This window comes from Harpegnathos saltator, unplaced genomic scaffold (genome assembly GCF_003227715.2).
Source record: "Harpegnathos saltator strain DR-91 unplaced genomic scaffold, Hsal_v8.6 scaffold547, whole genome shotgun sequence".
Classification (NCBI taxonomy): Eukaryota; Metazoa; Arthropoda; class Insecta; order Hymenoptera; family Formicidae; genus Harpegnathos; species Harpegnathos saltator.
Window position 1 is genome coordinate 177,382 of NW_020230368.1, and position 27,328 is coordinate 204,709.

The 27,328-nt window shown below is 47.8% G+C and overlaps 1 protein-coding gene across 4 annotated transcripts in view; it reads left to right on the forward strand.

The window, feature by feature from the left end:
• The window catches only part of kay (transcription factor kayak), a 34,626-nt gene that overhangs the window by 5,479 nt on the left and 1,819 nt on the right, over positions 1–27,328 (forward strand). The window contains exons 1-2 of one of the 4 annotated variants that reach the window (XM_011141971.3): positions 2,881–3,259; positions 26,880–27,296. In XM_011141971.3, coding sequence (XP_011140273.1) covers positions 3,134–3,259; positions 26,880–27,296 — 543 coding nt within the window. In that variant the 5' untranslated portion in view covers positions 2,881–3,133. Of the gene's footprint in view, positions 1–2,880; positions 3,260–12,856; positions 14,268–20,234; positions 20,766–26,879; positions 27,297–27,328 lie in introns of those variants that run through there. The other 3 variants (XR_003113652.1, XM_011141972.3, XM_011141970.3) reach the window with 3 other exon arrangements.

The window sequence follows — 27,328 nt, forward strand, 5'->3', positions numbered from 1 at the left end:
TCCCCTTCAAAATCATGGAACACGTGTTTTAGCTTTTTTTTAAATATCTATCATAGTTTTCGAGATTTTTTATCTGTTACGTTTGAAATTTAACACCCTGTATATAGAAAGAAAGAGAAAGAGAAGAGGTAATATTTGAGCTCAAAGGTCGATCACCCATTTATCAAACAACTTTCCCGCTTGTCACATTGTCTCTTCTCGACGGAGTTACATGCTCATAATTTCGACGAGTCCACATAGATGTCTCTCTATTTCTTACTTCATTATATTTTTTATTCGCTCTTAGAGATGAAGTAAGTGTTCTTTTCTCGAGACATTCTCCCGTATGATATTCAGTGAACGAACGCACGCAATGTCACAAAAATCCAATCGTACGTTTTTCCCCATTTTTTGATTAGCGTTCAAAGTGGTGGCACGCGCGGCGCACAAAGAAAGCGCGGCTGATTCATGGCGTCCCAGCTGCATAATTTATTCCCCATTGTTCGCTCGTATATCGAAAATGTCCACGGTACTTTCCCGGGTGGCGGTCGATTAAAACTTCCGCCTTTTCCTGCGTACGAATTTCGGCGTCGTTTGTTATGCCGCGCGCGCACACGCAACGCGACACGCGCGCACCGCGACGGTCGTACTTTAGCCACGACGCAAGCTGCACCCTGCCGCCTCATTAAAATGTCTCTTTGTCGCGAGGACAAAGCCGATCTTTTGGTGCTCGCGAATCTTCGTTCTCGTTACCCCGTTGTGCTCGTTAAGGCGCGTCCCTCTTCGCCAAGTCGCTCGGAGACAATGAACTTTCCGGCGCACAAAACGATCCGGCCAGCGAGAGCAGCCCGCGCTACGCATATTTCAATAATGAACATGTAACAATATTAATACATCATTGTTGCAACGTCGCATTCAATGATGCATGTGTGTTTGTACATGTGGAATATTAAATGCATTCTCGAGTGACAATCAGGAGATCAAAGAGCATGTAACTTCTGTCGAGTAGTTTTACTATTTCAGAATGTATCGCATGTTAGAGTAATTGTTAAATCGTAAATATCTCTCTTACAGCGATAATTATTCAGAACAACTTTTATATTATACGTATCCTATACTAATACTAGGAACACAAAAAAGTTTTACGATATTCTGATAAAATAATTTAATTTCTGGAGATAAAATATCTGTCTATTTCCTTTTGTGTCTATATCTCTATTTCTAAAATAAGACTTTAACATCAACATGCGATAACGCAATCTGAAACAAATTTCGAGTATGTACTCCGATGGAACGGCGCAGTGATCGTTCGGAATAGACGATTAAAATACAATCAGAAAAAGCGAAACGATTCGTATAACCGCGGTAAGTAGGTCGACCGAGATCTTTCACGCCGCTATTGTTCGTTAAGGTCAATTAGACCAAGTATCGCAATGTTTGCCAGTTAAATGCATATTCGAGCGACCGAGTGCCATCGACCGACGGGACAATTTCTTACCGTTTGAAATTCAAAAATTCAACGGTACTCTCACGCATCCAGATATCGAAAGTATAAAATGCGCTGCGCGCCGAATACGCGCGCAATTATCGTCGTTATTAGTCCCCGCGCCGTAATCTCGCATTTCTCGGGGCGATAATTAAATCAACAATTCGTAGAACATGCGTAGCACTCCGATTGTTTCCAATGCGTCCCGCTGCGTCGCAAACATCAGGCGTTCCTCGGTTATATTGCAGCGTAAGAGCACTTGGTTGTTGCATAAACAGATCTGGCGATATGTGTTGCCCCCGGATAAATAATTTCTCGTCCATCCGCCGCCGTCTCTCCTCCTCCTCCTCCTCGTGTTCTGCGTTTGTGATTTTAAGAACGGAAGTGTATAATTCGTCGGCCAAATATCCGAACGAACGCGCGCAAACAACCTGTAAATTAAGTCGCATTCTGCCGTGCAACTGCATGCGCGTTTTTCGAGCCATTTCGCGCTCGTGGGAGTTCGTTTACACGCGAGGATGCAAACGCAATCTGCGCTCGCGAAACGCACCGCGGGACAAAGAGAAAAAAAAAGAGAGAAAGAGAAGCGGCGCGGCGCACGTGCGGGCGCCGGTAACGTTATTGTTCAGACGATGTCTGCGCGATATAGCGCGTTCGCACGCCTATTTTAAAAATTGCTGTCAGCATCAGTGAGTCATTGTTGCTCGTCTGCGTAATTAGTCGTTTGATGTCGGATGGTATCACGGGGTCAGAACACGTTCCCCGAACATGCACGAAGGTACCGAGCGAGCGAACGGACGATCGACGTCCGACGAAATTTTATACCCCGACCGTGAAACCGCGGGCCTCCTCGGCCCTCTGTTAAAAACGATAAGACTCGATCGACCCTAATGCCCGGTTACGGTTCCCTTGGAGCCGCCGAGACCTTAAACTTCCAATCACCCTCGCGCGGCCGCGCATCGATTCAACCAATTCCGCTAACTTCGGTGCACATCCTGAACGCCGAGGATCGCAATTTGCGCGCTTCCGGCGCGCCGACGAAAACTCCCCCCTCCTCCCCCCTCCCTCCCCCCGATCGCGCACCGTGCTCTCCCCTTCGTCATCGTCGTCGTCGCCGTCGCCGTAGTCGACGTCGTAGGGATCGATTTATATCGGATTATGCAAGTTAACGCGAGCGGCCGCTCTACCTGGAAAAGGGGATTCGCTTCTGCTTTACGTGCGCTCCTCGATTCCGTGAAGTTGCCGCGTCGGTGCGACGAGAGCGTGCGCGCGCGAGGCCGCGTTGATTGGACGCTCGCTATCGCACGAATCAGCAATCAAGATGGCGCTGACGTCACGTGTGGAGCGCGCCCGTACTCCACGCGGTGGGGGCGAACAGTCGGCTGTCTTTCTATATAGTTCGCTCGGTCACGTTGGCGGGTTCAGTCGAGATACATCAAGCACGCGCGCGACACTGGTGATAAGCGAGCGATTAGCTAGCTAGCTAGCGTCCATAGCGAACTCTGTGACAGTGTTGAGCGTGCCGTCGTCGCGTCGCGACGGTTCTCGCTCTTTGTTGCCTTCTTTTTACGCTCCCGCTCAATCCTAGCAAGAATCCCTCGCGAGTGTCGCGAACGCGGGGAGGGAACATTGATTCTGAGTGAGATCAGCTGAATCTCGAGATCACAAATGACGCAACGAGTGCCCAGCACCTGCTTCTACGAGAACATCGCCGAGGATCACACCTACACGGCGTTCTCCATGTATCCGCCGACTAACATCGACGAGTGGCTCGCGAAAGAGGAGAAGAGCATGGTAAGCGCATACTATCGATCGCGATAGAATTCGATTCCGAATGGGAAATTGAACGCCGCTCGTCGTGTCGCAACGAGACGACGTGTACGACAAAATTTATTTCCCGTGGATTCCTGTTGCTTCGGGAAACACGGTGCGTTATTGATATCTCGAGCCAAAATAGTACTTAGAGTATTTGATCAGATAATCGAACATCTCTCACTCATAGAAAGTTAACAAGTTATGCATTACATTGATGCAGATACTTTGGACATCTATGTTAACGTGACGTTTATTTTATACAGGCCACGATATTTTTTAATATTTTTCTAATATTGGAATCTTTGCTTTCTTTTCTTTTAGCATTTTTATCGCCTTTGTGATGTGAATAATTTTAGATTTTTATTTATGGGAACGTTACATTATATGATGGATATAATCCTGAAGTGTTTATTATTAGAATCTTAGCAACGTTTTTCAATGTTTTTCTTTTTTTCTTTTTAATCTTTAGTATCCTAGTATTGAGAGATATTACCACGATTGTATAAAAAATATGACGCTTGCAGCGTCGATGGGATTAACGTGTGTCGCGCATAAGCGGAAACTACAATTGACTTTTTAACGCGACTGGAATCATCGATTACTCCTGCCTCATGCAGGTGTCACGGTTCAAGGTTGGGATCGATAATGCTCCGAGGCTCTATGGCTGTGCACCGAAACCATTTAACCATGTTTAAGATCGCTCGACCGACGATCGCGTCGCGTTTTCTCCGAATGTCGTTATCTGAAACACGCTACTCACACTAATCGTCCGTCAAGCGTGTTTTAAAACGCATTAGCATAAGCGTTTCCCTCCCGTAGGCAGTTACTGCGAGACAATCTACGCCCAAGCACTGACAAAAATAACACGCTGATTAGATAAACGTGGTGTATTGTTAGCAGTGATACCGATGGACGCCGCTCGGCTGCGCTTTTAAGCAAAAACGCATGTTTACCCGCAGACGATTTGTCCTTTGCTCCGGAACTTCACGTATCGATAGAAGAGTTCGCTCTACACAGTAGAAGGCGGGAATACTTAAGTAAAACTTCGGAGAGTGGAACTCGGATAACAATTGAACGTCAAGAATAATGTATCCGCAGTTTTCTAAAGACGATTTTTTGACGTTGCACTCTCGACGAAATGCTGAAACAGTATGTCGATTTACATTTCGATCTGACAATCGTCGGACGATAAAATGATACATTTGACATGATTATCTGCGTGCGATTAATATCGTTTGTGACATAAGTGTAGCTCTATTCAAAGTACCGACGGTACATGTAATTAGTCACGACTTGTAATCTGTCGTCGTGTTCTTTGAATTTATTATTTAACTCGGCTCTCGACGGTTTCCACGAATGTCCTGCCGCTTACTATGCACAAGCGGACAATGTGCATAATCGAAACAGTCGATTTAATAATTACGTGCTTTTCATGTTGACGAACATGAACTACGAAAATAGTCGCAGAAAGAGAGAGAGAGAGAGGAGAGAGACGTGGAGAGACTTATATAATTAAGCTAATAATCGAGGTCATGATAACGTGTTTGCTTCCAATTTTCTGAGAAACAACCAAGTTATCATGTCTGATGTTCGAGATGACTTTCACCTGCCGATCCCACTAATTTCGTTCAACTTCGATTTCTACGAATCCCGATTCGATGTACACGCATCATTCGCTCGTTTGCTTTGTCACATTCTTATCCGCTTCGGAAATATATTCAGGGCAAGCTTGATAAGTAGCGCGCAAGCGTTGAAAATACACGAACAAAGTGAAAAGTCTTAAAATTCGATGCAGTTTTTATCTTTTTAATTATCTGAGAATAATATAAATTTAATTTAATATTTCATTTGATATCTTTATGTATTTGTTTAAGCGGCAATTTGTATTTCGTGTAATGAAAGGACTATCTCGATGAAGAAAAACGTGTGACATAACGCATATTGTGAATGCGAATTCCAACGAGTTTACGAGTAACATTAGAATTTATGTGTTGACTAAATTACACTCAGCTGATTTTTAAAACTTTCCACGTGATATAGAGTCAAAGGTCGGACTTAATCGTTGGGTTTACCGAAAGTTTTTGTAGTTCCAAGGATTCGGATTTTTTAAGCCGTTCCTTATCGCGAAACGCGTTTTTACGATATAGTATTTTCTACGGTTGAAGAAATATGCAAAAGTTTTCCTTGAAACCGATGTTTATCGGAGCCTGTTATGTAAAGGGACCTGCCGGGCTTTCAAAAGTGGTTATCTTTTCAAGAAAAAATAATCTTTAACCCTCGAACAGGAGAAAGCATTCGCCGATTTGCAAAGAAAAAATGACACGAAAGTTAATTATACCTGAAGTCGGTTAATGTTGCAAATTTACTTAACAAGTTAATACCGGTGGATCTTTCAACTTAAGCGAAAATTCGCAGCTCGTTATTGTTTTCTCTTCGTGGCCGACTGTATTGTCAAACATTAACAAGCGATACGATAAGATACGATTGAGGAAATCTAATACGTAAATGAGAGGAGAAAACTCGTCGGGCGCGCGCTCCTGAATATAGAACGATAGATCGAGAGAGAGAGAGAGAGAGAGAGAGAGAGAGAGAGAGAGAGAGAGAGAGAGAGAGAGAGGGGGGGGGGGAGAACATCTATGAATTCTCGGAGAATGTTTGTCCGCAAGAAACCGAAGGAAAACAGTTAAATCTGACAGGAAGCGAGGAGTTAACGCTCGTTAACCCGCCAATTAGAAGGTTTAGTTGGAGGCAGGGTTAAGTTTAGCGAGAGCAATACGCACGGGTCATGAGGCAAGAGGTGTCATCCTGCCCTCGGCGGATTAAGGAGGTTCTTGATATGTTTCCTCGTCTGCTACTTATTTATCTCTTCCGTAAGAAAGTCGGGCCGGCGTATAATTCCATACAGCAGTTCGCAGTACGAGTAAATTACCAGGTTGTCGGGCATGCGCGTTTTACTAGCGAGCAATTCTGCTCTTCTTCTGGAGATTCCGCGTCAACGAAAAAAATTTACGCAAATTGCTACAACGTGTTTGGGAAAACCAAAGCACGCGGGATCGCCCGAGAAAAAAAACCGCACGTGTCTCACGCTTGAATGAAGAAAAGTCGACGGCGCACGCGATGCGCCACGCGCCCGTCCGTTGTTCGTGTTCCCCTGCGGGGACAGCGGTCGTTTGTGTGTTCAACATCTTTTTTAACGCAGATCGTCACGAGTGCAAGCCTCGTATTCTACCGCCGGCGTCAACGTCTAGACGATGTCATGCGGAAATTTCCGGTCGTTCATTATTGCCATTTTTTATTTCTACCGTGCTTACCTCAGTTTTGTGCCTCACGATAGGCGGGGCGGGTGAGTCATCGCGCGTAGAGTCTCTCCGCTGGCGATTTATGAATGAAAATCCACGCACGTGTCGCGTGCACGTTGCCATGCTCGTAGCAACGTCATGCGACGCCCGCCGCGATTATATTTCGCGATCTCTCGTAAATACGTCGATTACGTTTCGCGCGAAATAAATCGATAGCGGCAGAAAAAAGAGATGCATCGGCGAGGTGCCGAGGCTCGCCTTCGCATTCCGGGAACTCGAACGCTTCGCTAGCCGATGAGGAAAACTTGCTCAAGGTTTTCCACCGCGCGAGAAGCAGCTTTTTTCTCCTTCTTTGAATCCCACTGTATGGCTGTATGCGTGATTTTTATTACTGATTAATTCTCATTGCCCCGACAGGTAATAAGAACGTGCTTACAGCATGCAGAACAGTTCAGAGCAATCTCGATCAAAAAGGCATGTATGATGTGTGTGTGAGCCCTGTTTCGGAGTTACGATAATAACAAAGATACTGTCGCATAGAGAAATGTTCTTGCTCGCAAATATTAGTTTCGCAATTTGATCTCAATGCGAAGTCGACCACTTTATAAGTCGCGCGCTCTCTTTTGTTTTACTCTTCTCGCTAAAACATTCGTATATAGAACTTGGCCGCGATGCTAGTCTCATGCGTATTGAGAATCCACGGTCGCTCGTTCAAGGGAAGAGATTTTCCAGCGTCTCGCGCCGATCCCGACGAGGATCGGCACGAGAAGCGCGTTCCTCGTTGCAACACTTGGCGCGCTCAATTTGTTTTACGGCGCCGATTGCGAAAGAGGAAATGGTGCGCGTACGTCGTACCTCTTCTAAGGCGGCAGAGCTATGAGGACTTTTTGCGGCGCAGTGTGGCGAACTGGCGATCCGGTGTGGTTGACCTCGAAAGGAGGTCGATTCTGCGGAAAGATATCTTGCGTACGAGTGACGTCAATGGACATAACACTTTCCCCCGGCCGAGAATGCCTCGAGCGAGCGGCGCGGACTTCTTCGTGGCTGCCTCGCGAACTTTCTTGCGTTTTCGAAACCCGCGCGGCGTTTATCGCCTTGTTGAAGTGCAGCCCGTAAACCGAGCGCGCCGCTGCGCAAATATTGTGTGTCGCGTTAAACGTACACACTTGACCATTTTCTTCATGTTTTTCCCCGATAAAACACTGTTCCGGGATGTGGTACGCTCACGCACACGTGACAAAGTACGGATCTCAGACTTTCACACTTTGACGTTCGATCAGCGCGATAGACTTAACATATCGTGTTCCGAAATAAGCCCTCTTTATCTTCTTCGAGAGGAACGTTCAATTCTCAAATGTCTCATTTTGCATCTCTCCTTAAATGAGGACATTTCAAAGACATTTTCACGCATTCAGTCGGACAACATCGGTTCCACCGACGCCGACGGTTCGACGGAACAAAAAGCCGCCGGTGCTTTTTTACGCGATATTACGCGAATCGCCGCTCACGGTTTCGCAACGAGCCAGTTCTCGTCGCATGCAAGGTCGTCGATAATACTGACCAACTTGGTGTGTTAAAACGTCACGATAATAACATTCGCTAACTGCGTCTCGATTCACCTGGGTCCGACGGAAAGACGGCGGTGACGACGGTAGCGGGCTACGATTAACGTAATAATATTATTAGCAGACCGCGCAGTACGCGCGCTCGTGCGCTCACGTACACACACGGGCGCATGTGCGCGCACAAACGCACCGGATTACGGTAAGCCGCGTTCATGCGTCATGCGTTCGGGATTATATCTACTTGCGCGAACTTACAATAACGTCAACCGAAACGACCCGCCGCCGGGTATCCCTCGACGTTTCTAGCACGAACGAGCACCGCTTTATATATACGCGAAACCACACGAGTCGCGATATTAGAGGATAAGGAAGTAAAAGGAACACGGGGGGGGATCTCAAAACGGAACTCGAGACATACCGGGATGTAAATTCCAAAGTGAATTCTGAGAAAATGTAAAAGTTTCGGACGCGTGACAGAGCAGCGACCACCGCGATGTGGTGGTGATGTTCCTCGCGGGAATTCTCCGAACGTTTAAAACGTAACGAGCGTGCTTCACGAAATGATACGTCCTATTCGATACGTCCTATTTCGGTTCTCTCGGCCGATCCTCCATTTGTTCGATACAAGATTTATGCCTTTTTTATAGACCTGATGAAATTTCGTGTCGTATGGCGAAATCTATGACTATCACATGGCGAAAGCATGGCTCAAGCTGACCGACATCGAACGCGCCCGCCGTATAGAACCGTGTAGAACGCTTTCCTACATTGTTCTGCACGATGTGGCGTTCTAAATTTTCCAGTATCATGCTTCCTGCTCGGACGGCGATTTACTAATGAATATCTAATGCGGTCTCGCATTCCGCGTCGTTTCCACATAATAATCCGTCGCGTAGGGGAACGACGGTCGGCCATTATTAGCCGTCTAATGGATTTTTCTTTGTGTGCTGCGAAGGAAAAAACGCATGGAATAGTCCGTGGAGATAAGATCTGGATCTTTTGAGAGAGTTGCGTCGTCGTCGGGGATCGGTTGACGTGTTCGTAACACTCGCAGAGAGAAATAGGTGAATCGGGAAGTCGGGGACTGCAGCGGGCCCCATAATTCAAAGCGCACTCTTACGCTCTTTCTCTTTTCATCTTTCTCCTCTCTCTCTCTCTCTCTCTCTCTCTCTCTCTCTCTCTCTCTCTCTCTCATTCTCCAGCATGATGGGATGATAAACTGGCCCGGCTATTCGAGGCGATGCGCTCGCGAGTTCGAGAGGTCGTAGAACCCTGCGGGCCCCTTTTTAAAGAGTGCGTTATGGTGCGTGGGATAAACGTATCCAATTTCGTGGAACTATTGTCCGCGCCTGCCACGCGAAGGCCACGAAGTCCATGAAGGCGACACAAAGGGCCGACCTGTCCGGATATCGTCAAATGGATTAGTATAAAGGTCGTATAACGTACGCGCACGGCGTGGGAGGGGATTACAATACGGTGGAAACTTAATTATTCCATTGTGTTTACGAGCATCTCTGGAAGCTATAAATTTCACGACACATCGTGCCTGTTGCGCCAACGGAATTGTGATATTAATCTGCCGTGAGCGGAGTGCAGGATATTTTTTTACAAAATTTCCCGAAGCGTCCATCTTCTTTTCCTCTAGTTTTTCTCCGCTCCTTCGCGTTCTTACGTGTACGATGGTTCTTTTCTCAGCGGAGGAAATGATGAAGGAGATAAAACTGCGTTCTAGCTCGCTGTAAAATGTTATCACGTGAACCATGTCTGACTTATTAATGGTGCTAGAATTAGTATATACACGAGGCACGATGGATTTGTTAGAGATCTTAGTGATTGCAATCGGTGGTAAGAGAGAATTTGCACGACATAAGTATTACTTATGATTTGAGTGGACGACGATCGAACCAAAAGGAGAGAAAATCAATCCTGACAAAAAAGAATATTAGACTTGTGACGTATATTCAAGTAAGAAGCAAACATTCAGAAGGAGACACAAAGAGAAACAGTTTAAGTCTCACGAACCTAATTCGTTCCGGACCGAGATTAGCCGTATTTGGAAAACTGAAAGTCAACACGTTCACTCGGGATAATATCGTGAAGAAACGACACAAACAACAAGCCGCCGCTTAGCAAGAAAATCATCACGGGAACGTAATTGCCCGGAACGCATTTTCCGCAACTACCTCACTACGTGATGCGTAGGCGGTGGTTTCTGGGAGACAAAGGCGATAAGGCCGATACGCGTGAGTGGAAACACGAGCGAATGTCGGCTCATAAGAAGGCAGCGGCGGCGGCGGCGGCTCGATAAAAGAAAAGACAAACACGTAGCACGTAGCAATCGAACACGGAATAGTTGGAAACGGGGGAGGATAAAGAAACGCGCGCGCGAGTGTGAGAAGATACGGAAACCCTTTAGATATGTGTATGTCTATGTCCGATGTTTAGCGCTAAGCGTGTGAGGCTCTGCGATTTCCGCGATAACTTATCAGACCGTCACCTGATCGAGGCGTACCCCTTAACGTCAGCGACTCAGGCGGCTCCGAGAAAGGGGCTGGCGAGTCGACCTCCCCGAGGTTCGTCGAATTATGTGCGCGATTATGTAGGTATTCCCACCCGAAGAGCAGAGCGGCTGTCGAAGAGTGCAACCAGTCGGAAATGCCTTTGTGGTTGCGTCACTGCTCAGGAATTCACGGACCGTTGTGCCCTCAAAGTATTTTCTCCTTTTACGTCGGAGGTCCTTTTTCTTTCTTTTTCTTTTTCGTTTTTTTTTTCTTTTTTGCCCGCACTTCGCCCCTCCGTCGTCCTCAATGCTTGTCCTCAGGATATTGCCGAGAGCCATCTTATACCAGATGGAAGATTCATAAGATTCTTGCTAAACGAATTGTCCACTGAGCGTAGTCGTCGCGATAAATGTCCTGTTTTTCCGAGTCTCTCATGTGCTATAAAAGTGTTGCTGTCTCGACAAGCGCAATTTTCCACGTTGTACATTCTACTTGCGAACGCGAGTGCGCTTGGCACTCGCTGTCTTTGTGCATATTCACCGCGATGGAAGCATTAAGTGCAAAATCACGCTCGTCGAAGTGCTACGACGATTTTAGCTTTCATGTTATTTCATGATTAGTCGCTGCCACAATACACTCGGGTCGGTAATTCTGTCGATGATTTTTACCTCGGTGTCTTCACGATCGCGGCAACATAGAAAATTGGATCGTGACGATCGAAGAATGTCGCGGAAAATAATGGACTCGCCATCTCGATGGATATTACGATAATTGTAGTATGATTTACGACCGGCAACCGGATTGCAATTGCTGCACGTAGCGCGACACGTCGGCGTCACCGAATCCATCCTAATCGATCATTCTCGGTGAAAAGTGGACGATCAGATGGCCTTGAGCTGAAACATTCGATTTCTTCAGACTCCCGTATCTTTGCATCGTAACGGATCGATTTCACGCTCGTTATATCTGCGACTGTGAAAAACACAAGGTGACCGTGAGACAGGAATCATCGCCTGGAAAAGCCGTGCCGACCTCTTACCGCTGAGTTTCTCGCGAATCGACTGTGCGCGATTAATATTGTTGGCTAACTTACCTAGGCTAGTTTTACCTAGAAACACAGTTAATAAATTTGAATGTCACGCAGTAAACGATTATATATATTTTTTTTTACATGCTTACAGGACTTCTCAATCGAGGAAAAGAATATTTGCTACTTTCTTCATCTAAATTAAAATAAAATTAAGTCACATATATATCACATTAACAAAATATCTTTATTTTTAAATCTTTTTACTCATAAATTGCGAGTTAAGAAATTAGGACAATTAGGTCTTCTCCTAGAGACCTCGGAGAAGACCTCGGTTGCAATTTTTTAACGGATATCTATTTAGCGGACTGGCGCGACGTTTGTAGCGAGATGATGAGAAATCTTGGCACAGGATCTCGTCGATGCGAACAAGGTCACGCCGCGCGGAATTTCCAAAATTACGCCGAGCAAGCGCGGCTCGTTCTTTCGTGTCGTTCACCTTCGATCGTGACTTCGCAGCATCGCGCACTGTGGCCGGCTTTTGTTCTCGGGCTTTGGTGCTAAAAACAGTCGACCGAACCATTCTGCTGCGGTCTTATCCCGGTGTTTATCGAGTATTCACCAGGGTTCAAAGTACTTTGTTCGGGATTACGTGAGTGCCGTACGAGATCGAATGCACACAGTATTTAAAGGGACAAAGGGAACGTCGATTGTTTCCGTCCTGACATTCCGATACTGATCTCTTGTATAATGTAGGCTACCTTTAGCAAACAACAGTTACGCGTAAGTAAGAATAGTAATTTTATAGCGGGAAATTATAGTGAAAGAGTTTTAAAGTATAACTTATCTATATTTTTTATATGAAAAATAATTTACACGATATACTTTATACAAAATCCTTGGCAGAAGTTTCTGTACGAATTTTCTCTCGCTTTTGATCCTCTTCCCTCGTCCAAAGTAATCGCATCTTTTCAAACATTCGCCGAATGCGCGCGGACGTTTCAAAAGCTTCCGAGTTACGTCGCTGCGACGGAAGGGCGGCGTGCGACCGACAACGAGCCACTGTTCTCAATGATAATCGTTAATCGAGGCCCAGGAAAGGCCAGAGACTTCAATTAGGTGCCCTAGACACGGTCTCAAGAACTCATTGCGTCGAGATGATTTAAATAAGATCTGTGAAAGAGAGGGACTGGCAGAGGATGGAGATCTAATATCCGTTGATTCTGACATAACAGGCGGCGCCTTTTTTACACACATTGTATCACTTGTCGATTCCCGTTTATGACTTAACACTGTGCTCGCATTTCGATACATACGCAGTATACACGTGGGAGTGTTCTCACGCGTCTTGCAATAGTCAGCTTATTATCGCGAAATCGCCTTCGTACGCCGTTTTCCTCGCGAACAACCATCCTTCACGCAAGAATCCAAAGCCCAGGCTCGCTCGCGAGAGACATTTTTTCTAAACGTCCATCGATTGTCTTCGCGGAATGTCAAGTCCCGACCGAGTCTACACCGGAAGTAGCGCGCGTGCGGTGCGGTGCGGTGCGGTGTATGTGACGCAACGTCTCGCGCTCAATTTTGCATTTCTCGGTACGATGATTCGTCGAGATACACGACACCACGTGTGTGCGTGCGTGTGCCATCGTGATTCATTCGCCAGCGGCGCCAATCGGATGCCGGATACGTACCGGGCTCTCTCCTCTCATCGTCGGCCGTTTATTGGAGCCAGTAGTCTACCAGCCATAGTCGCGCGCATGGTACGCGTCGGCACACGTTTTTCCACACATTTCGCAGAGCCACCTCGACCGAGCGGAGAGCGAGCGAGCGAGCGGCCGGCCGGCCGGCCGGCCGGCCATCCGCTCGCCCGACAAATAGGCTGTCATCGTGTCGCCTGGGTAGCTGCTCGGAGCGTGCGACATCGCGACTCCAATGAAGTCATCCCTCGTATTCCCCTACACCTACACCGACGCGACGCGACGCCGACGACGGTGCGCCTGCTGATTCCCCTCGCTCTTCGACCACCCGCCACGCTGCACGGTCGAGGACTTTCTGACGCCTGGACGTGCCGAAGTCCTCCCGAGCGCGAGCCGAGCGCGGCCGAGAACGGCCGAAGCGGCGAGGCCGCGCGCGCACGACCATGTGGCGATAGCGCTATGACAGAAGCGCGCTGTCAGTGTCACTGCGACTATCGTCCGACGTGGTTACGCGCGGCAGTTTCACCGTCGCGCACTCTTCTCGTCGCTCGTTTTTTCCTGTTATTTCCCTCCCCGTTGCCTTTGCCTGCCGCCGACTCCGCGTTCTTTCCGTATCTCCTCTCTCGAAGCGGCGTATCGAACTTCTCGAGCCCGCAAGGTCGACGACGGCGGCGACGTTTCCTAGCACGCGCTCACGCTCGCGCTCGCGCTCGCGCTCGCGTGTGACGTCAAGACGATTGTCAGAAACGCGCTTCGGAGCGTGGCTCGCTTGGTTTCTGTGAAAGGAAACGCGATCAGTTCGGGTTAGGTCACTGGAGCCCGCCGATAGTTTCACGAACGGGTGTACGAAGGCCGTCCGTCTGTCCGCCGCTCGTTGTCGAGGCGTTCTTCGCTCGAGGTGAGTCGAAAAATCATTCCCATTTTAGGCGATCGCGATGAAAAGAAGCGCGCCGCCTGTTCTTTCCTGCGCACGACTACCGACTATCGCGCACACTCTCGATGCGTTCTCTTCTCTTAGCGACACGCTGATAATGAATTTATTCGAAGGTCCCCAAGGTTGTTTAGCGACGTCCCTCGATAGCGATGTGAATTCGACTGTGAGATCGTCGTCGCCATTCGCGCATTGTCGCGTGCGTGGCTTCGTGCAGGTGGCAGTTTATTTTTAATCGCCGCCATTCGTTTACGATTGGTCTCTCGCAGTCGTTACCGCGGCGGAGAATCGCCATGAATCGCGTCGGGAAGTCCCAAAAGCTATCTTTGTTTGTGCATCAATGAGGAGCGAAAAAGAGACGAATGATCGATTATGATTGTTTACTTCTCGCCTCGTTGCTCCTGACTATTTTTTTTCATCGTTGTACTTTAGACTCATTCGGTTCAGTTTACCGCACGTTACTTTGCCTACATAAGCATGTTTTTGTAGACTAATTAGATAGTGCTCCTACATTTATCGCTTTGCCGCACATAGAATAGCACCGTGGAATTTTTGCGCAGTTATATTGGCGATCGTTGCAGTATTAACATACTGTGCGCGCGCGCGCGCGCGAGAGAGAGAGAGAGAGAGAGAGAGAGAGAGAGAGAGAGAGAGAGAGAGAGGATTTACACGATAAAATATTAATATTACATTACAGGAAATTTTGCAAATATATTCAAATGCGGAATATCTCGCATTGGAAGCTGTTGGGAAATATGCTTTGATATGTTTTTTACGAAAATTAATAAGATTTCACATTCGATTTGCCAAAATTTGTTTGTAATATAATTGTATATTTATAATTAACATCGAGCCATATACCGTATGAATATTCTAATTGATCAGTGATTATGTCTCATATATGTAATGAAGTGATTATGTCTCATATATGTAATAAAGTGATTATGTCTCATGTATGTAATAAATATTCGAAGCTATTACAGTGAATTATCGAAAACTTCTCATTAATTTCCAGAGGCAGATAAATTATATCGAATCGTGCGGCGTATTACAATATTTGTGGTGGTGTCCTCTTGAAATTCCACCATATAGTTTACCGGCGTTTCGAAAAATACGTGTATGACGACATCGTCGCGCCGATTGACGTCACATCACGCTAACAGCTAATAGCGTTATACAATAGCATATCTTACGTGCATCCATGCACGATGCAGCAATTCCTCTCGTCACGTTTTCAAAATCGTGAAACAAAAAAAAAGAGTAGAAAAAAGGTCGAAAGGACTCGTCGTGATCGACCGCCAGGAATCATCCCCGCAGTCGTCTTCTCTGATCACTCTGGATTGTGACGCCACTCCGACGATTATGTAGAACTCGAAACCACACAACAACGGCCCGTGGTTGCCTTCCGGGAAATCCCAATCGCATTGCATGTCTATATTTTTCTGTATAGCACGTAAACAGCGTACGAGCGCAGCTCGAAGGATAAAAAGCAGCTGAAGAGAAAGAGAGAGAGAGAGAGAGAGAGAGAGAGAGAGAGAGAGAGAGAGAGAGAGAGAGAGAGAGAGAGAGAGGAGAGAGAGAGAGAGAGACGTACACGACTCGACATTCGAGCGGTTGCATAATAACATTGCGAAATATTTTCTCGCGTTTTTCTCTCCTTCTAATATCCAAGTACCGCGTTCTCGCTGCCATGCGTATACCTCAAAAGAAAATTTCGATTCGCTCAAGCTTCTCTCGCCCGCTTGTAGTAGTGTATTATTGTCGTGTCCAGCGCGCAACTAGAGATAAATCCCGGTGAAATTGTGAGTCATCGGCTGAAGCTCGTCAAACATCTTGTCGAATTTACATCCTGCCCGTATAGAAAATGTTTTAGAATCTATTTGGGTTCTATCCCGATTTCCCAAAATATGTTTGGGTTCTAATTGATACAGATTCTAGTTAGAAGTGTAATGTCTTAAAAATGCGATTCTAAATGAGAAACACAAACAGATTCTGTTTGTCACTCCCAACGTTTTCCCAAAAATGTTTCTGGTTTTCATTTTACATTTTATGATAAGAATGAGATGTACAATACCTTAAATATTTACACTTCACATATATATATATATGCATACACACATATACTTGTAAAATGTAAATATTTAAAGCATAAATACTTGAAACAATATTTTGTGAGAAGTTTTTATAAAATAAATGAATAAATGAATATTTAAAACTATATATATTTTTTATTGTAAATATTAATATATAATAATTATCTCTTCTATTCTATTCTAATTGGTATCGTGATGGGATAATCTATTTTGAGACAATTTGGGTATTCTAGTTAAAATCTAAATTGTATCTGGGAAAATCCTGAGAAATTTCTATACGGGTGGTTGTATACTCCGGTTTTTTATTTTATTTTTTCCTTTTCGCTGCGGATTGTACAAGATTATGAGTCCTGCGCTAGTGACGTACTTTCCTCTTCTTTCTTTCTCTCTCTCTCTCTCTCTCTCTCTCTCTCTCTCTCGTTTCCCCCTCCCCCTCCTTGCATTTACATACACTCCGTACTCTGTCGCGTCGCGTTCGATACGCGACGCGTGCAACATGGGAAGCCGTTGCGACGCATTCGGAACACACACTCGCAGCCCGTTATCATGTTTACATTCTTTGTTCTCGACGTGCCACTGCCATCGACACGTTCGACGTCCATCGACGTCAAAGAGCCGTCCTTTCAACTCGCGGAAACGCGCCAATCTGCCGTAATGTATGCGCATGTATATTACGGCGATTATTATTCATCTGTATCTTAAAATTCGTCTCCCGAAATAATATTCTGGCGTGGACGCGGCGCGGCGGTTTGTTCACGATGGAATGGAGAAACAACAGCCCGATCGGTTAAAACATCTCCCGACTTTACACGAAATCTCGGATGCGTGGTACTCCTGCAAGCTCCGAACACACGCATACGCGACGCGCAACGGAATGAAGTGGAAAATAGTGCTGTATATTCTCGGCGCGCTTATCGTTTCTCGTTATCTCTACGAACGGGCCTAATGAACGAATTGCAAAATTGGGTATCAAGGAGACGAGGAATGTACCAAGGCTCCCGCGAGCGGAAGCGTTAAAAACGACAAAAATGGAAGTGAAGATAGAGGTTTCCTTTGTTATCCAAGGTTGCTCGTTCGCGGCGACGGCCGCGGCACGGCGGCTTTCAACCGCGCTTTTTCCGTCGAGCACACGACGCTCGCAAAGAGAGCACAACTACTACTACTATTGTTACTACTGCTGCTGCTGCCGCTGCTGCTGCTGCTGCTGACGTAATTACTTTATTATTTATCGCGTAATACCAAGTGGCACGATTAATCGGCTCACGCGCGCCCGCACGCGCAAGGGACGGTGAGAGGAGGGAGAGAGTGCGCTAAACGCGCAAATAAATATTGCGGAGCGACTATCTCGGCGCTCGATGCCGATCCGCTCGAATTTCTCGTTACGCAATCGAGAACTGTGTTGCACAAAAAGTAAGCGTCGTAATCTTCGAACACGATCCGATGAAAGGAGTCGATCCAGTGTAATGAGAACAGATCACAAGTTCTCTCGCGTGCAATCACCACTCGACGTCATTTGTGCTTGGATGAAAAAGCAAAATTCTAACACGCAAACAAGCGCATAGGAAGCTTTGGATGCACACACATACACATACACACACACACGCACACACACTCTGTAGAAGTTGTAGGAATAATTAACTGAGATGATGAAAGTGACACGAAAATATTCGCAAAAGTCGACAGTTGTTTTTACTTTGGGATTTTCGAGTCTCAAGCGACTCGACGAAAAATTTGAATATCGCTGAAAATTTGTTAGCGTGCGCGCCTCGGGTTAAGTTACACTGTTAACAACGAACATGGTGATCTTTTATACGTTATTATCGTTACATCAGAGAGTGTGTGCGTGTGTGACGTTGGCGAGAAATCCGCGACATGCTTGACTGGTCAAACATGCGGATTGTTTATCGTAACCTGGCTACCACGTGTTTTCATATCAAGGCGAGATAAGCCGGTCTTGGATGTCCGTCTCGTGTTCATAGTGCCTCGCTCCCCAAATGACACAAAAGCGAACAGGTTTTACCAGAGCGGTCGACGTATTGATTTCCTGACGGAAGGAATGCCAATACACATGGAAGGGGAAAACATTTCGGGAGTGAGACATGTTCTGATATATTTAATTTTTAGTACGTAGAGAAGAGCGACTCGCGTGAAATTTGCCGAGGAGGCGCGGCCCTCAAAATTCGGGAATACCTTTCAAACTTTACCGGTAATGTTTGAATTATGTATGCATGGTAGGGAGGTAGTCGGGTTTATCGAGCGCATTGAAATCTCTATCGACGTTTGCAGTAGCGTTAAACGGGTTTCCGACCGTAGAGGCTGTACAAAACGGTCCAAAATATTCCTAAAGTAAGGTCTGCTATCGGCCGTGGCGCCGCATCGGTTTCTTAACGACGCGATACGACGAGCCACATCCTGGAAATGTCCATGCGATAGATAAACAACTCCATCCAACGTGACTCGAGTGTTTCAAGCCTTCGCTTCTCCTGATTTCGTCGGAACGTTAAAATAGAGCTTAAATTATTATAGAGAGAACACAGAGTGAGACGTCGGAGAAAGAAAACAGGAATTTTATACGCGTCTCTCACTTCAAACATAAAATGTATATTTTTTCGCGACAACATGCGTATTTCTTCTAAAGCGAACCATTTCTTCAGGATACTTCAGGATACCAAGATGGACAAATCGAAAACGCAATTTGAGTTGCTTTGTTCACAAGATCGGCTGGATATATGAACGAAGCTAAGCGCAAATTTCGTTTTCACCCGAGCAATTCTTTTTCTTTTTTTTTTCTTTTCTTCTCTTTTCTTTTCTTTTGTGTTTATTATCGCGTATAGACGCGCGGCGACGGTCATTACTTCGCGATTCCGATCTCTCGAGATTGAAGCGTTTCACGCTTGAGATCGCCGATGGCGAGAGATCTGGCGCAAACCCAAGTCGCCAAATCGCGGGTACCGGCGTCGACGACAAACGACCCTACACAGATGTTAAACTTAGAACTCGAACTAATTAAGAGCCTCCAGACGGCCGCGTAATAGGAAATTTCGCGCGTACTGGGAAAACCGCTGATCGGAGAGACAGTCAGCAGAAACGCCGTCTGTTTTCCCAAATTTTCGCAGCTCGCAGTCGTAAATAGTTGATACCTGTTTATCGTTATACAAAACCGCGGATTTTAGAACGCGATTCGAGCCTGCAGCACCGACACGCGTGTGAAGTTTTAGGTATGTGTGTTATTTCGCTCCGACGAAATGATTGCCGCCATCATTTCTAGATTAAAGGCGCAATGGTTTCTCGTATCGGCATATCGTCGTCCGTAAGCGCAAAATTTAAATCGCCACTGAACATTTCATCTTTCACGTCGTCATCTCTTCATTGACTTCCGTCCAGTTCGGACTTACGCGTTTGCGGATTGAACAAACGCATCACGTCCAAATATTCGCATCGTGACTCAGAGCCGTATCTGACAGTTTAACAGTTAATTCAGGCGTTTGACGCGCGCACGCAAGACGGTGCGCGTAATATTGAAGGATGAATATACCAGGTGACGCGTGATATTCGATGCGAACGGTGGAAGAAAATGACTGCGATTAGACGAACACTGGACGAACACGTGTAATGTATAGACGGAATAGTCAAGAGCTTTTAACGAACACGACGGTCTTTTTTAAGCGGTCAATGTTCCATGTGAGATCGACGAAGCTGGGAGATGTGTTATTCTCCCCCGCCCCCACTCTTCTCTCTCTCTCTCTCTCCCTCTCCCTCTCTCTCCCTCCCTCCCTCCCTCCCTCCCTCCCCCTCATCACGCGTTCATCGCGGAGCGCGCACATACTCGAAATTCGAAGGTTATTTTTAGGATAGGTTTCCTCGTCGCGTAAGGCTACGCGACGAGCAGCGTCGGCATCGGCCGCTCAGTATTAAAGAGGCGTCGGTGGAGGACGCAGTGGTGACGACGGATTCTACGACAAGTGAGAAGAAACGAGCGCATGAGGAGGGGGGTGGTGCGGACGCCGCGAGATAGGGGCTTCCGAAGGGAGTTAGAGATTGAAGAAGGTGGAACGAAGCGCTCACCGACGCCCGAACGATCTTCTCACGAACGAACGATCGACTGAGATATATCATTTTCTCCTTTTCCTCACATCGCTCTCGATTCCCACTTTTCTCACCCCTTTTCTCCTTGACCTACGTCCTTGGGCACATTTGACCTCTCCTCCTGTATCCTCTCCTCTCCTTCACTGTCCTTCACTATCTCACCGTCATACCTTCGACGACGAAACGAACACTGAACGAATAACCGACCCCTCGAGCAATGGCAGCAACCGCCATGGATCCTGTCGACATCGCGAATATACTCGCGCAGGAACTGCTATATCAGCAGGTAATCGTAGAGAACATCATCCCCTCCGGAACGTGAAGCATCGCGATTCTCGCGGTTTTCGCTAGTGTCCGAAGGCTGTGCGGAAATCCTTAGATCATCGATTCGTCGTAACGTTAACATGTTGAATTCGAGTTCTACGTCGCTCAGGATCTTAGCAGGAACCTTACCTTTAACAAATAAAACGAACATTTTAATCAATCTCGCGAACAATCTGCTCTTCTGATCGGAGATCGGCTACGACGGCTTCGAACTCGCGTTTAACTGTCGCACCAATTATTAGATCAGAGGCGGCGGATCCCTCGATTATTATCGACGAATTATCTCACGCGTTTCGCCGCCGGTCCGCCGAGAGATCCGTCGGCGATCTTGATCGCCGGGTGAAAAATAAGCCTGGTAAAAATATTTATCGAGCGTATTGACGGGCCGCGTAAACTCCGACATGAGGAGACGCGTTCGACATTCGATCTCGTTGCGATGGCGCGGCGCGAATAAAGTGGTTCTTTGTCGACTCGCGGAGAGAAAGAAGGAGGGAGAGGGAGAAAGAGAGAAAGAGAGAGAGAGGGAGAAAGATCCTCGAAAAGAGACGGCGATGTGTGTGTAGTATCTTGGTGTGGCGATCCGTTTCTGATCTAAAATAAACGCGGCGGCTGGCACGCGCGCGCGCGGGCGTGCTTCATTCACGGCGCTTCTCGATTAAGACCCGTCGATCGCGGCGGATCGTCGTCCGAGAGACGACGACGACGGACCGCGACTCGTCGTCACGGGTCGTTTGATCGCGCGAGTAGCGAACCGGAGAGAATCGTTCGCGCAACTCTCGCGAACTTGACGAGAGGGAAAGCTTCGCGAAGCGCGGCCGAAGCGAAGCGAGCGGGCCGCCAAGTCCGGATTATGCGGGATGATGATTGCGGTGCGGACGAACGCGGGGAATTGTGCAACATTGTGCAATATCGTTGGAGGTTCCACACGTCTCGGTGAAAACCAGCGCGCGAGCGCAGTCGAGTAATCGTTTACGCGATCATGCATTCGATAGGGAGCTCTGTGGGAGCGGGAGAGGTGGTGAGCGGATATTTGGCGAAGCACGAATTCGGACGGAATTAACGATTTGTTCTTTTTGCAACGCGATATTCGCGTGTCGGACTCGTAGAAGTTCGTTCCGAGTAGAAGCTCCCCGGACGTGGCGCGGCCGAAAGTATCAGCTGATCGCGCGCCGACCTGTAACTCTCTTTCTCTCTCTCTCTCTCTCTCTCTCTCTCTCTCTCTCTCTCCTCTCCCTCTCTCTCTCCCTCTCTCTCTCTCTCTCTCTTTCTCGGGCCAATCGAACCGCACAAAACAGCAATCTGAATTGTACGGAACTTTTCTTCTTTGGAGGATCCAATTGTATACGACGGTAATACATCGCGGGGGACGAAATTACAGGACGCTTCGATTATTATTAGAGCGCGCAAGTGCGGACTCCATTAATCTGCGCGCCGGGGGGACGTCCGTAACGAACGAATCGCCAATTAATCCGCGACGCTGGCACCGTTGCAAATGATAACACAGTCTCTCTCAACGGACGCGCACGGATCGTCGTGTGTTCGTAAAAATGGCGCGAATCGTGCACGATAGACTCGACTCGCCAACGAACCAAGCGCGCGTACTCGACACATGATCGAGCACTTTGACGAAGAAGGAAGAGTCACGATTGCAAAATCTTACACAACGTGCTCTCGCGACAGAGCTCCCGACGAATGTACCAAACAAGCCAGCCGCCGCCGCCGCCGCGATCGCCGTGCAATCGCGCGATGTCGCGTGCGGCTGAGTGCTTTTCGACTTCGATCGCAATTAGTCTATCGTCCTCGTTCTGGAAGCGACGCCCTCTCTAACCGACGGGATCTATTTTCCGCGGTATAGAATTACGCCGGCGATGCGATGTGATACGGTGCGATGTGGGCGCTCTCGTTCGCTCACTCGCTCGCCTGCTTTTGCGTGTTTCTCGAGTCGAGTTTCGGAGCAAATCAACGCGGTGGCGGCGGCGGCGGCAGCGGCGACAGCGACGGCCGTCACGACTATTATCTGGACACGCGGCGTTTCGCAATGATTTTCTGGTGGCTGATATCGCCCTTTGTCCGCCGGCTCGCAGCGCTCGGCTCAGGGCAGATTAGAACAGCGAACACATATTTATTTATAGAATCGTCCGCCGTGCGTGCTCGGCATACGTGTGCGTGTCCCGTCGCCGTCGTAGCGCACGTGCGTGTGTCTCTGCTGTGCGCACATATGCGCTCGCTACGCGCGACGAAGAGGGAGGGGGAGGGCGAGAGAGGGACGGAGATGAGGGGTGGCGGCAACGACGCGACGACGACGCGACGAGCGCGAGACCGCATCGCGAAACGGAAGACGCGTGTGCATGCCAACAGAGCCGACGGCTTTGTGAAAAAAAGCGCGCGCCTTGCGCATCGTACTCGTCTCTCGGAGGAAGAAATTCCGCTGAAACGCGAACAGATAGCGATGCGCGCGAGATTTCTGCGTAGTTTCCGCGCCAACTCGGACGTAGTTCGTGTTGTAGATTTCGCTCGGTTTTTGCGCAGCGCTGATGATAACGACACGCGGCATTGTTCCACGTTGGCGGCACATACATCTCGGGATTCCTCGAACCGATTTGGAAGTCGATTTTATCTCTTAGCTTAGAAGTCCGAGCGAACGTGATTGTTCCTCTTTCTGTGGCCTCCTTTCTGTGCTCGTCTTTCGACATTCGAAGATTTCCGGACTCGGAATTATCGAGCGATTTTTTATTATTATCAAAATGTATGGCACATGGAGCTGCCAGTTGCCATTCCAGCAATTTTCATTTGCAGTCTTTAGCGTAGAGAAGTCTCCAGAAAGGAAATTGTGACATCCCTTTATCTTATTTACACCGCAAATACAATGTCATGCTATATCGCGTAACGCGGCCGTGTATCGAACAAAGCTCTCTCGGCGAAGCTCCATGCCAAAGCGGGGTCGTCGCGCGCAACAGCGAGTGATTCACGCGGGCGAAGACTTGTCGACGTTGATGTATGCACGTATAATGACTTGTTCGAACGAGTGAAGTTCGAGTAGTCGACGCGACGAACAATGCGGAGCAAGGTGAACGGCCTGAAGGCCGTCAAGAATGGCCGGAAACCGTCGGTCCGGCGACAGTCGCAAATGAAAAGCTGTTTTCTTCTTTTCGCTGGCAAAATGATCGTCCGCTAATCTTCCCTCGAAGCTTATTTTTCCGATGACATTTTTCACAGAGAGGAGGAATGAATTAAATTGACTTCTCTAAAAATTATGTTCACCTTATCTGTTGTCGACACATTCCACGTCGCATCTTATCGATCCTCGTCGCGTTTCCCTTCTCTCGTTTTCGGCGACTGCAGAGAGCAAACAGAGCGCGCCCGATAAGCCGGTTTGTGCTGGTGGAATCTCTCGAAATTTATCTGTCGATAATAACTGCGCCGGGATGCAATACAGGACGGAACCGCCCCTGCGAGAGACCGTAAATTCTTCGCTGTGCCAAATCGTAAGGTGCCCGCGCGCCGAAGGACACCGCAATAAATTAAGATTGAGACTCGCCGCGGAGGTCGAGACAATTGATCAAGATCCGAGAAGGAAAGAGGGAGAAAGAGAGAGAGAGAGAGAGAGAGAGAGAGAGAGAGAGAGAGAGAGAGAGAGAGAGAGAGAGAGAGAGAGAGAGAGAGAGAGAGAGAGAGAGAGAGAGAGAGTCAGACGGCTGAAAAACAAGTGATCGACGCTCTTCGTCTAAGGTGTTCCGTTTCGCCTTGTGATGATCGATGTCTTGAAAAATTACACATGCGAATTTTTTGGCATACCGCGTCGCGCGCATCTTGGCGAGAAGCGAAGTCGAAGAAAGGTCAACCCGCGAAACTTGTCAAACTCTGTCGGACTTGTAAAGTTATAATCAACGAGCGAAGTTCCACTGTGTAACATCACGACGCGAAATCGACCTACGAAGGGAAAGCGCGATCTAAATGACAATCTGTAGATTTCATTTTTATATCTCTTTTTTGTCTCGTTTTCATCGTTCGTTACAGTGCTTTTAGAAATCAACTGGTTGCGACATTCGTTTTGTCAAGGCACGATATCGGGCGGTTGTACATTGTCGCGGGCATCGACAATATCGGCAACGAATCGATAAAGATATCAGCGATATTTCTAGTTCGTAGCTTCGCAGTCACACGACGCTCCTCGGGTGGTTTTCTCTGCGTTCACCTGCGGTCACTTTCTCACTAGTTATGCCGAAATTCCAATGGACGTGACGCTACACACACGGACATGATTTGGTAACGCCTAAGTTTAACGCTCCGGACATTCCTGAGGTTCCCGCGCGCGCGATGCTTTGCGATGGGTGAGAAAACGAACGGTGGGTGGCCAGTCGCGACGGCTGAAATCGCCATTCGGAGCTACTCTAAGTAATTTTAGCGATGACACTTAAAGCGCCTACGGTGCGTTCCTCCGTCATGGATTGTGATCTCGCCGAGGGAGATGCATCAATCGATAGCGCTGCATGCGCGTCGAGTGGGGAACGATAATGATTCTTCACCTTCGACACGGTCGACATTTTCGCGCACGACTTCGCATTAGATCGGGCTGATTGTACTTCCGTCGAGAGAACGGAGATGTGATTGATGAGACGCATCAAGACGCAAATTAATCATTATCTCAGTTGCTGCATAATTGTAATAATAAAGAAATAGAAAAATTATCCTCCCTTCTTTGCGACCACACAATTTTTTTTATAAATAAAAGACGTGACTCTAAATTCGGGTTCCATCCGCGGGCAATTCTCGAGTGTTTCCCATCGCGACGACGATCGCGGCCTTCGTTAGCCGCCAGGATGACCATTCGTAATTTTAGAAATGATAGCGAACCGCGTGTCTTCTCACAAGAAAGAGAAAAAGATAGAGAGAGAGAGAGAGAGAGAGAGAGAGAGAGAGAGAGAGAGAGAGAGAGAGAGAGAGAGAGAGAGAGAGAGGGAGAGAGGGAGCGAAGGACGCGCTTCTCCTTCCTGCGTCCTTTTGTGCTTTCTGGGAAACGCGCACCGCGTATAGATTACGTCCCCGACTGGCGATTGGACGGTGCGATAATGATGCCGCGAGGTTGTCGCTACGTGAGCTGCGATTCGAGCTGCACGTTAATATCGTCGCAGTTAGAGACGACGGATTCGAGAAGCCTCTTTTCTCTCTCTCTCTCTCTCTCTCTCTCTCTCTCTCTCTCTCTCTGTCTCTGCCTACGTTTTCATGAAATCGCGAGCGACCGCGAATTTTTTATCCCACCGTCACGGATCGCCACGGCGCGGCGGCATGGAAACGACGCTTTTAATTCGACGCGAATTACGACATTGCGCAATGTCAGTGTATACATGCGCCGCGCGATGTTTGTAAATTGTAGCTCTCGAGACAGACGAAGAACACGGAGAGAAGGCGTGATACGCAAAAAATACCGCGCGTGCGAGAGAACGTTCGTCGTTGCAATTTCAACGACGACGCTCCTCGCTGGTATCTCGAAGAGAGTCTAACGATCTATCCGACCGGCCGCGGCGCGGCGATACGTTATCGGCTATTGGATCACGGATATTTTTACCGAATCATCTTCGTGAGATTAAGCGGCTGATATCGGCGCGGCAAGGCGAAGATAACGCGCCGCGGCAGCGCCATGCTCTTCTACATTAGTTCCAATTTCCTTAACGCGAACGAAATCACGCCACCGAGAGTCCTCGGAATATCGAGTGATTCGTCATTCCCACTTCTCGCATAAGAATAAAACGAAGGAGTGAAATCTCCAATTGACCTTTCTATCGATATTCTCATATTAGTGCGACTTGAACTTTTATCACTTTGTGGTTCTCTATTAAAACGTGCAAAAGTGAAAAGGAATTTACGACTGTTCTCATTTATCTCGCCGTCGACGCGCTCTTGACGTAACAACAATAATAATAATTTATTAATATTTGTTTTTAGTTACATATATATAATAAGAAGATATTGCAAGGTCGTAAAGAATCACGCTTTATTCTCGAATCGATCTTCAAGACTACGATGCATTCTCGACTAACATTCTCTAACTAACGTCTCCGTCGTTCTCATGTTACAGCTGGTATCTCTGGACGGGTTGCACAGTGGAGTTCCGACCAGGACGACGCCGACGCTGACGCCGACCACGCTCCGCAGCATCGAACAGACCTTCTTGGAGTTGACGAGCGAATCAGCGTCGCACAGTCGCGAGGCCGGTTTCGTGCCGCCGCTGGTTGAGCCGTCGCAGCCGACCCCGGCACAAACGCAAAACACTGCGGCGCACCATCTCCCGCCGACGACCACCCTCATCGAGAGCCAGCAGACGCAACCGCAGCAGCAGTCGGCTAGACGCAATATGGGCGGCAGGAGGCCCAACAGAACGGTCGGGATGACCCCCGAGGAGGAGGCGAGACGACAGATCCGGCGCGAGAGGAACAAGATGGCAGCGGCCAGATGCCGCAAACGAAGGATGGATCACACCAACGCCCTTATTGAAGTAAGTGACGACGATGTAGTTGCTTGTAGATT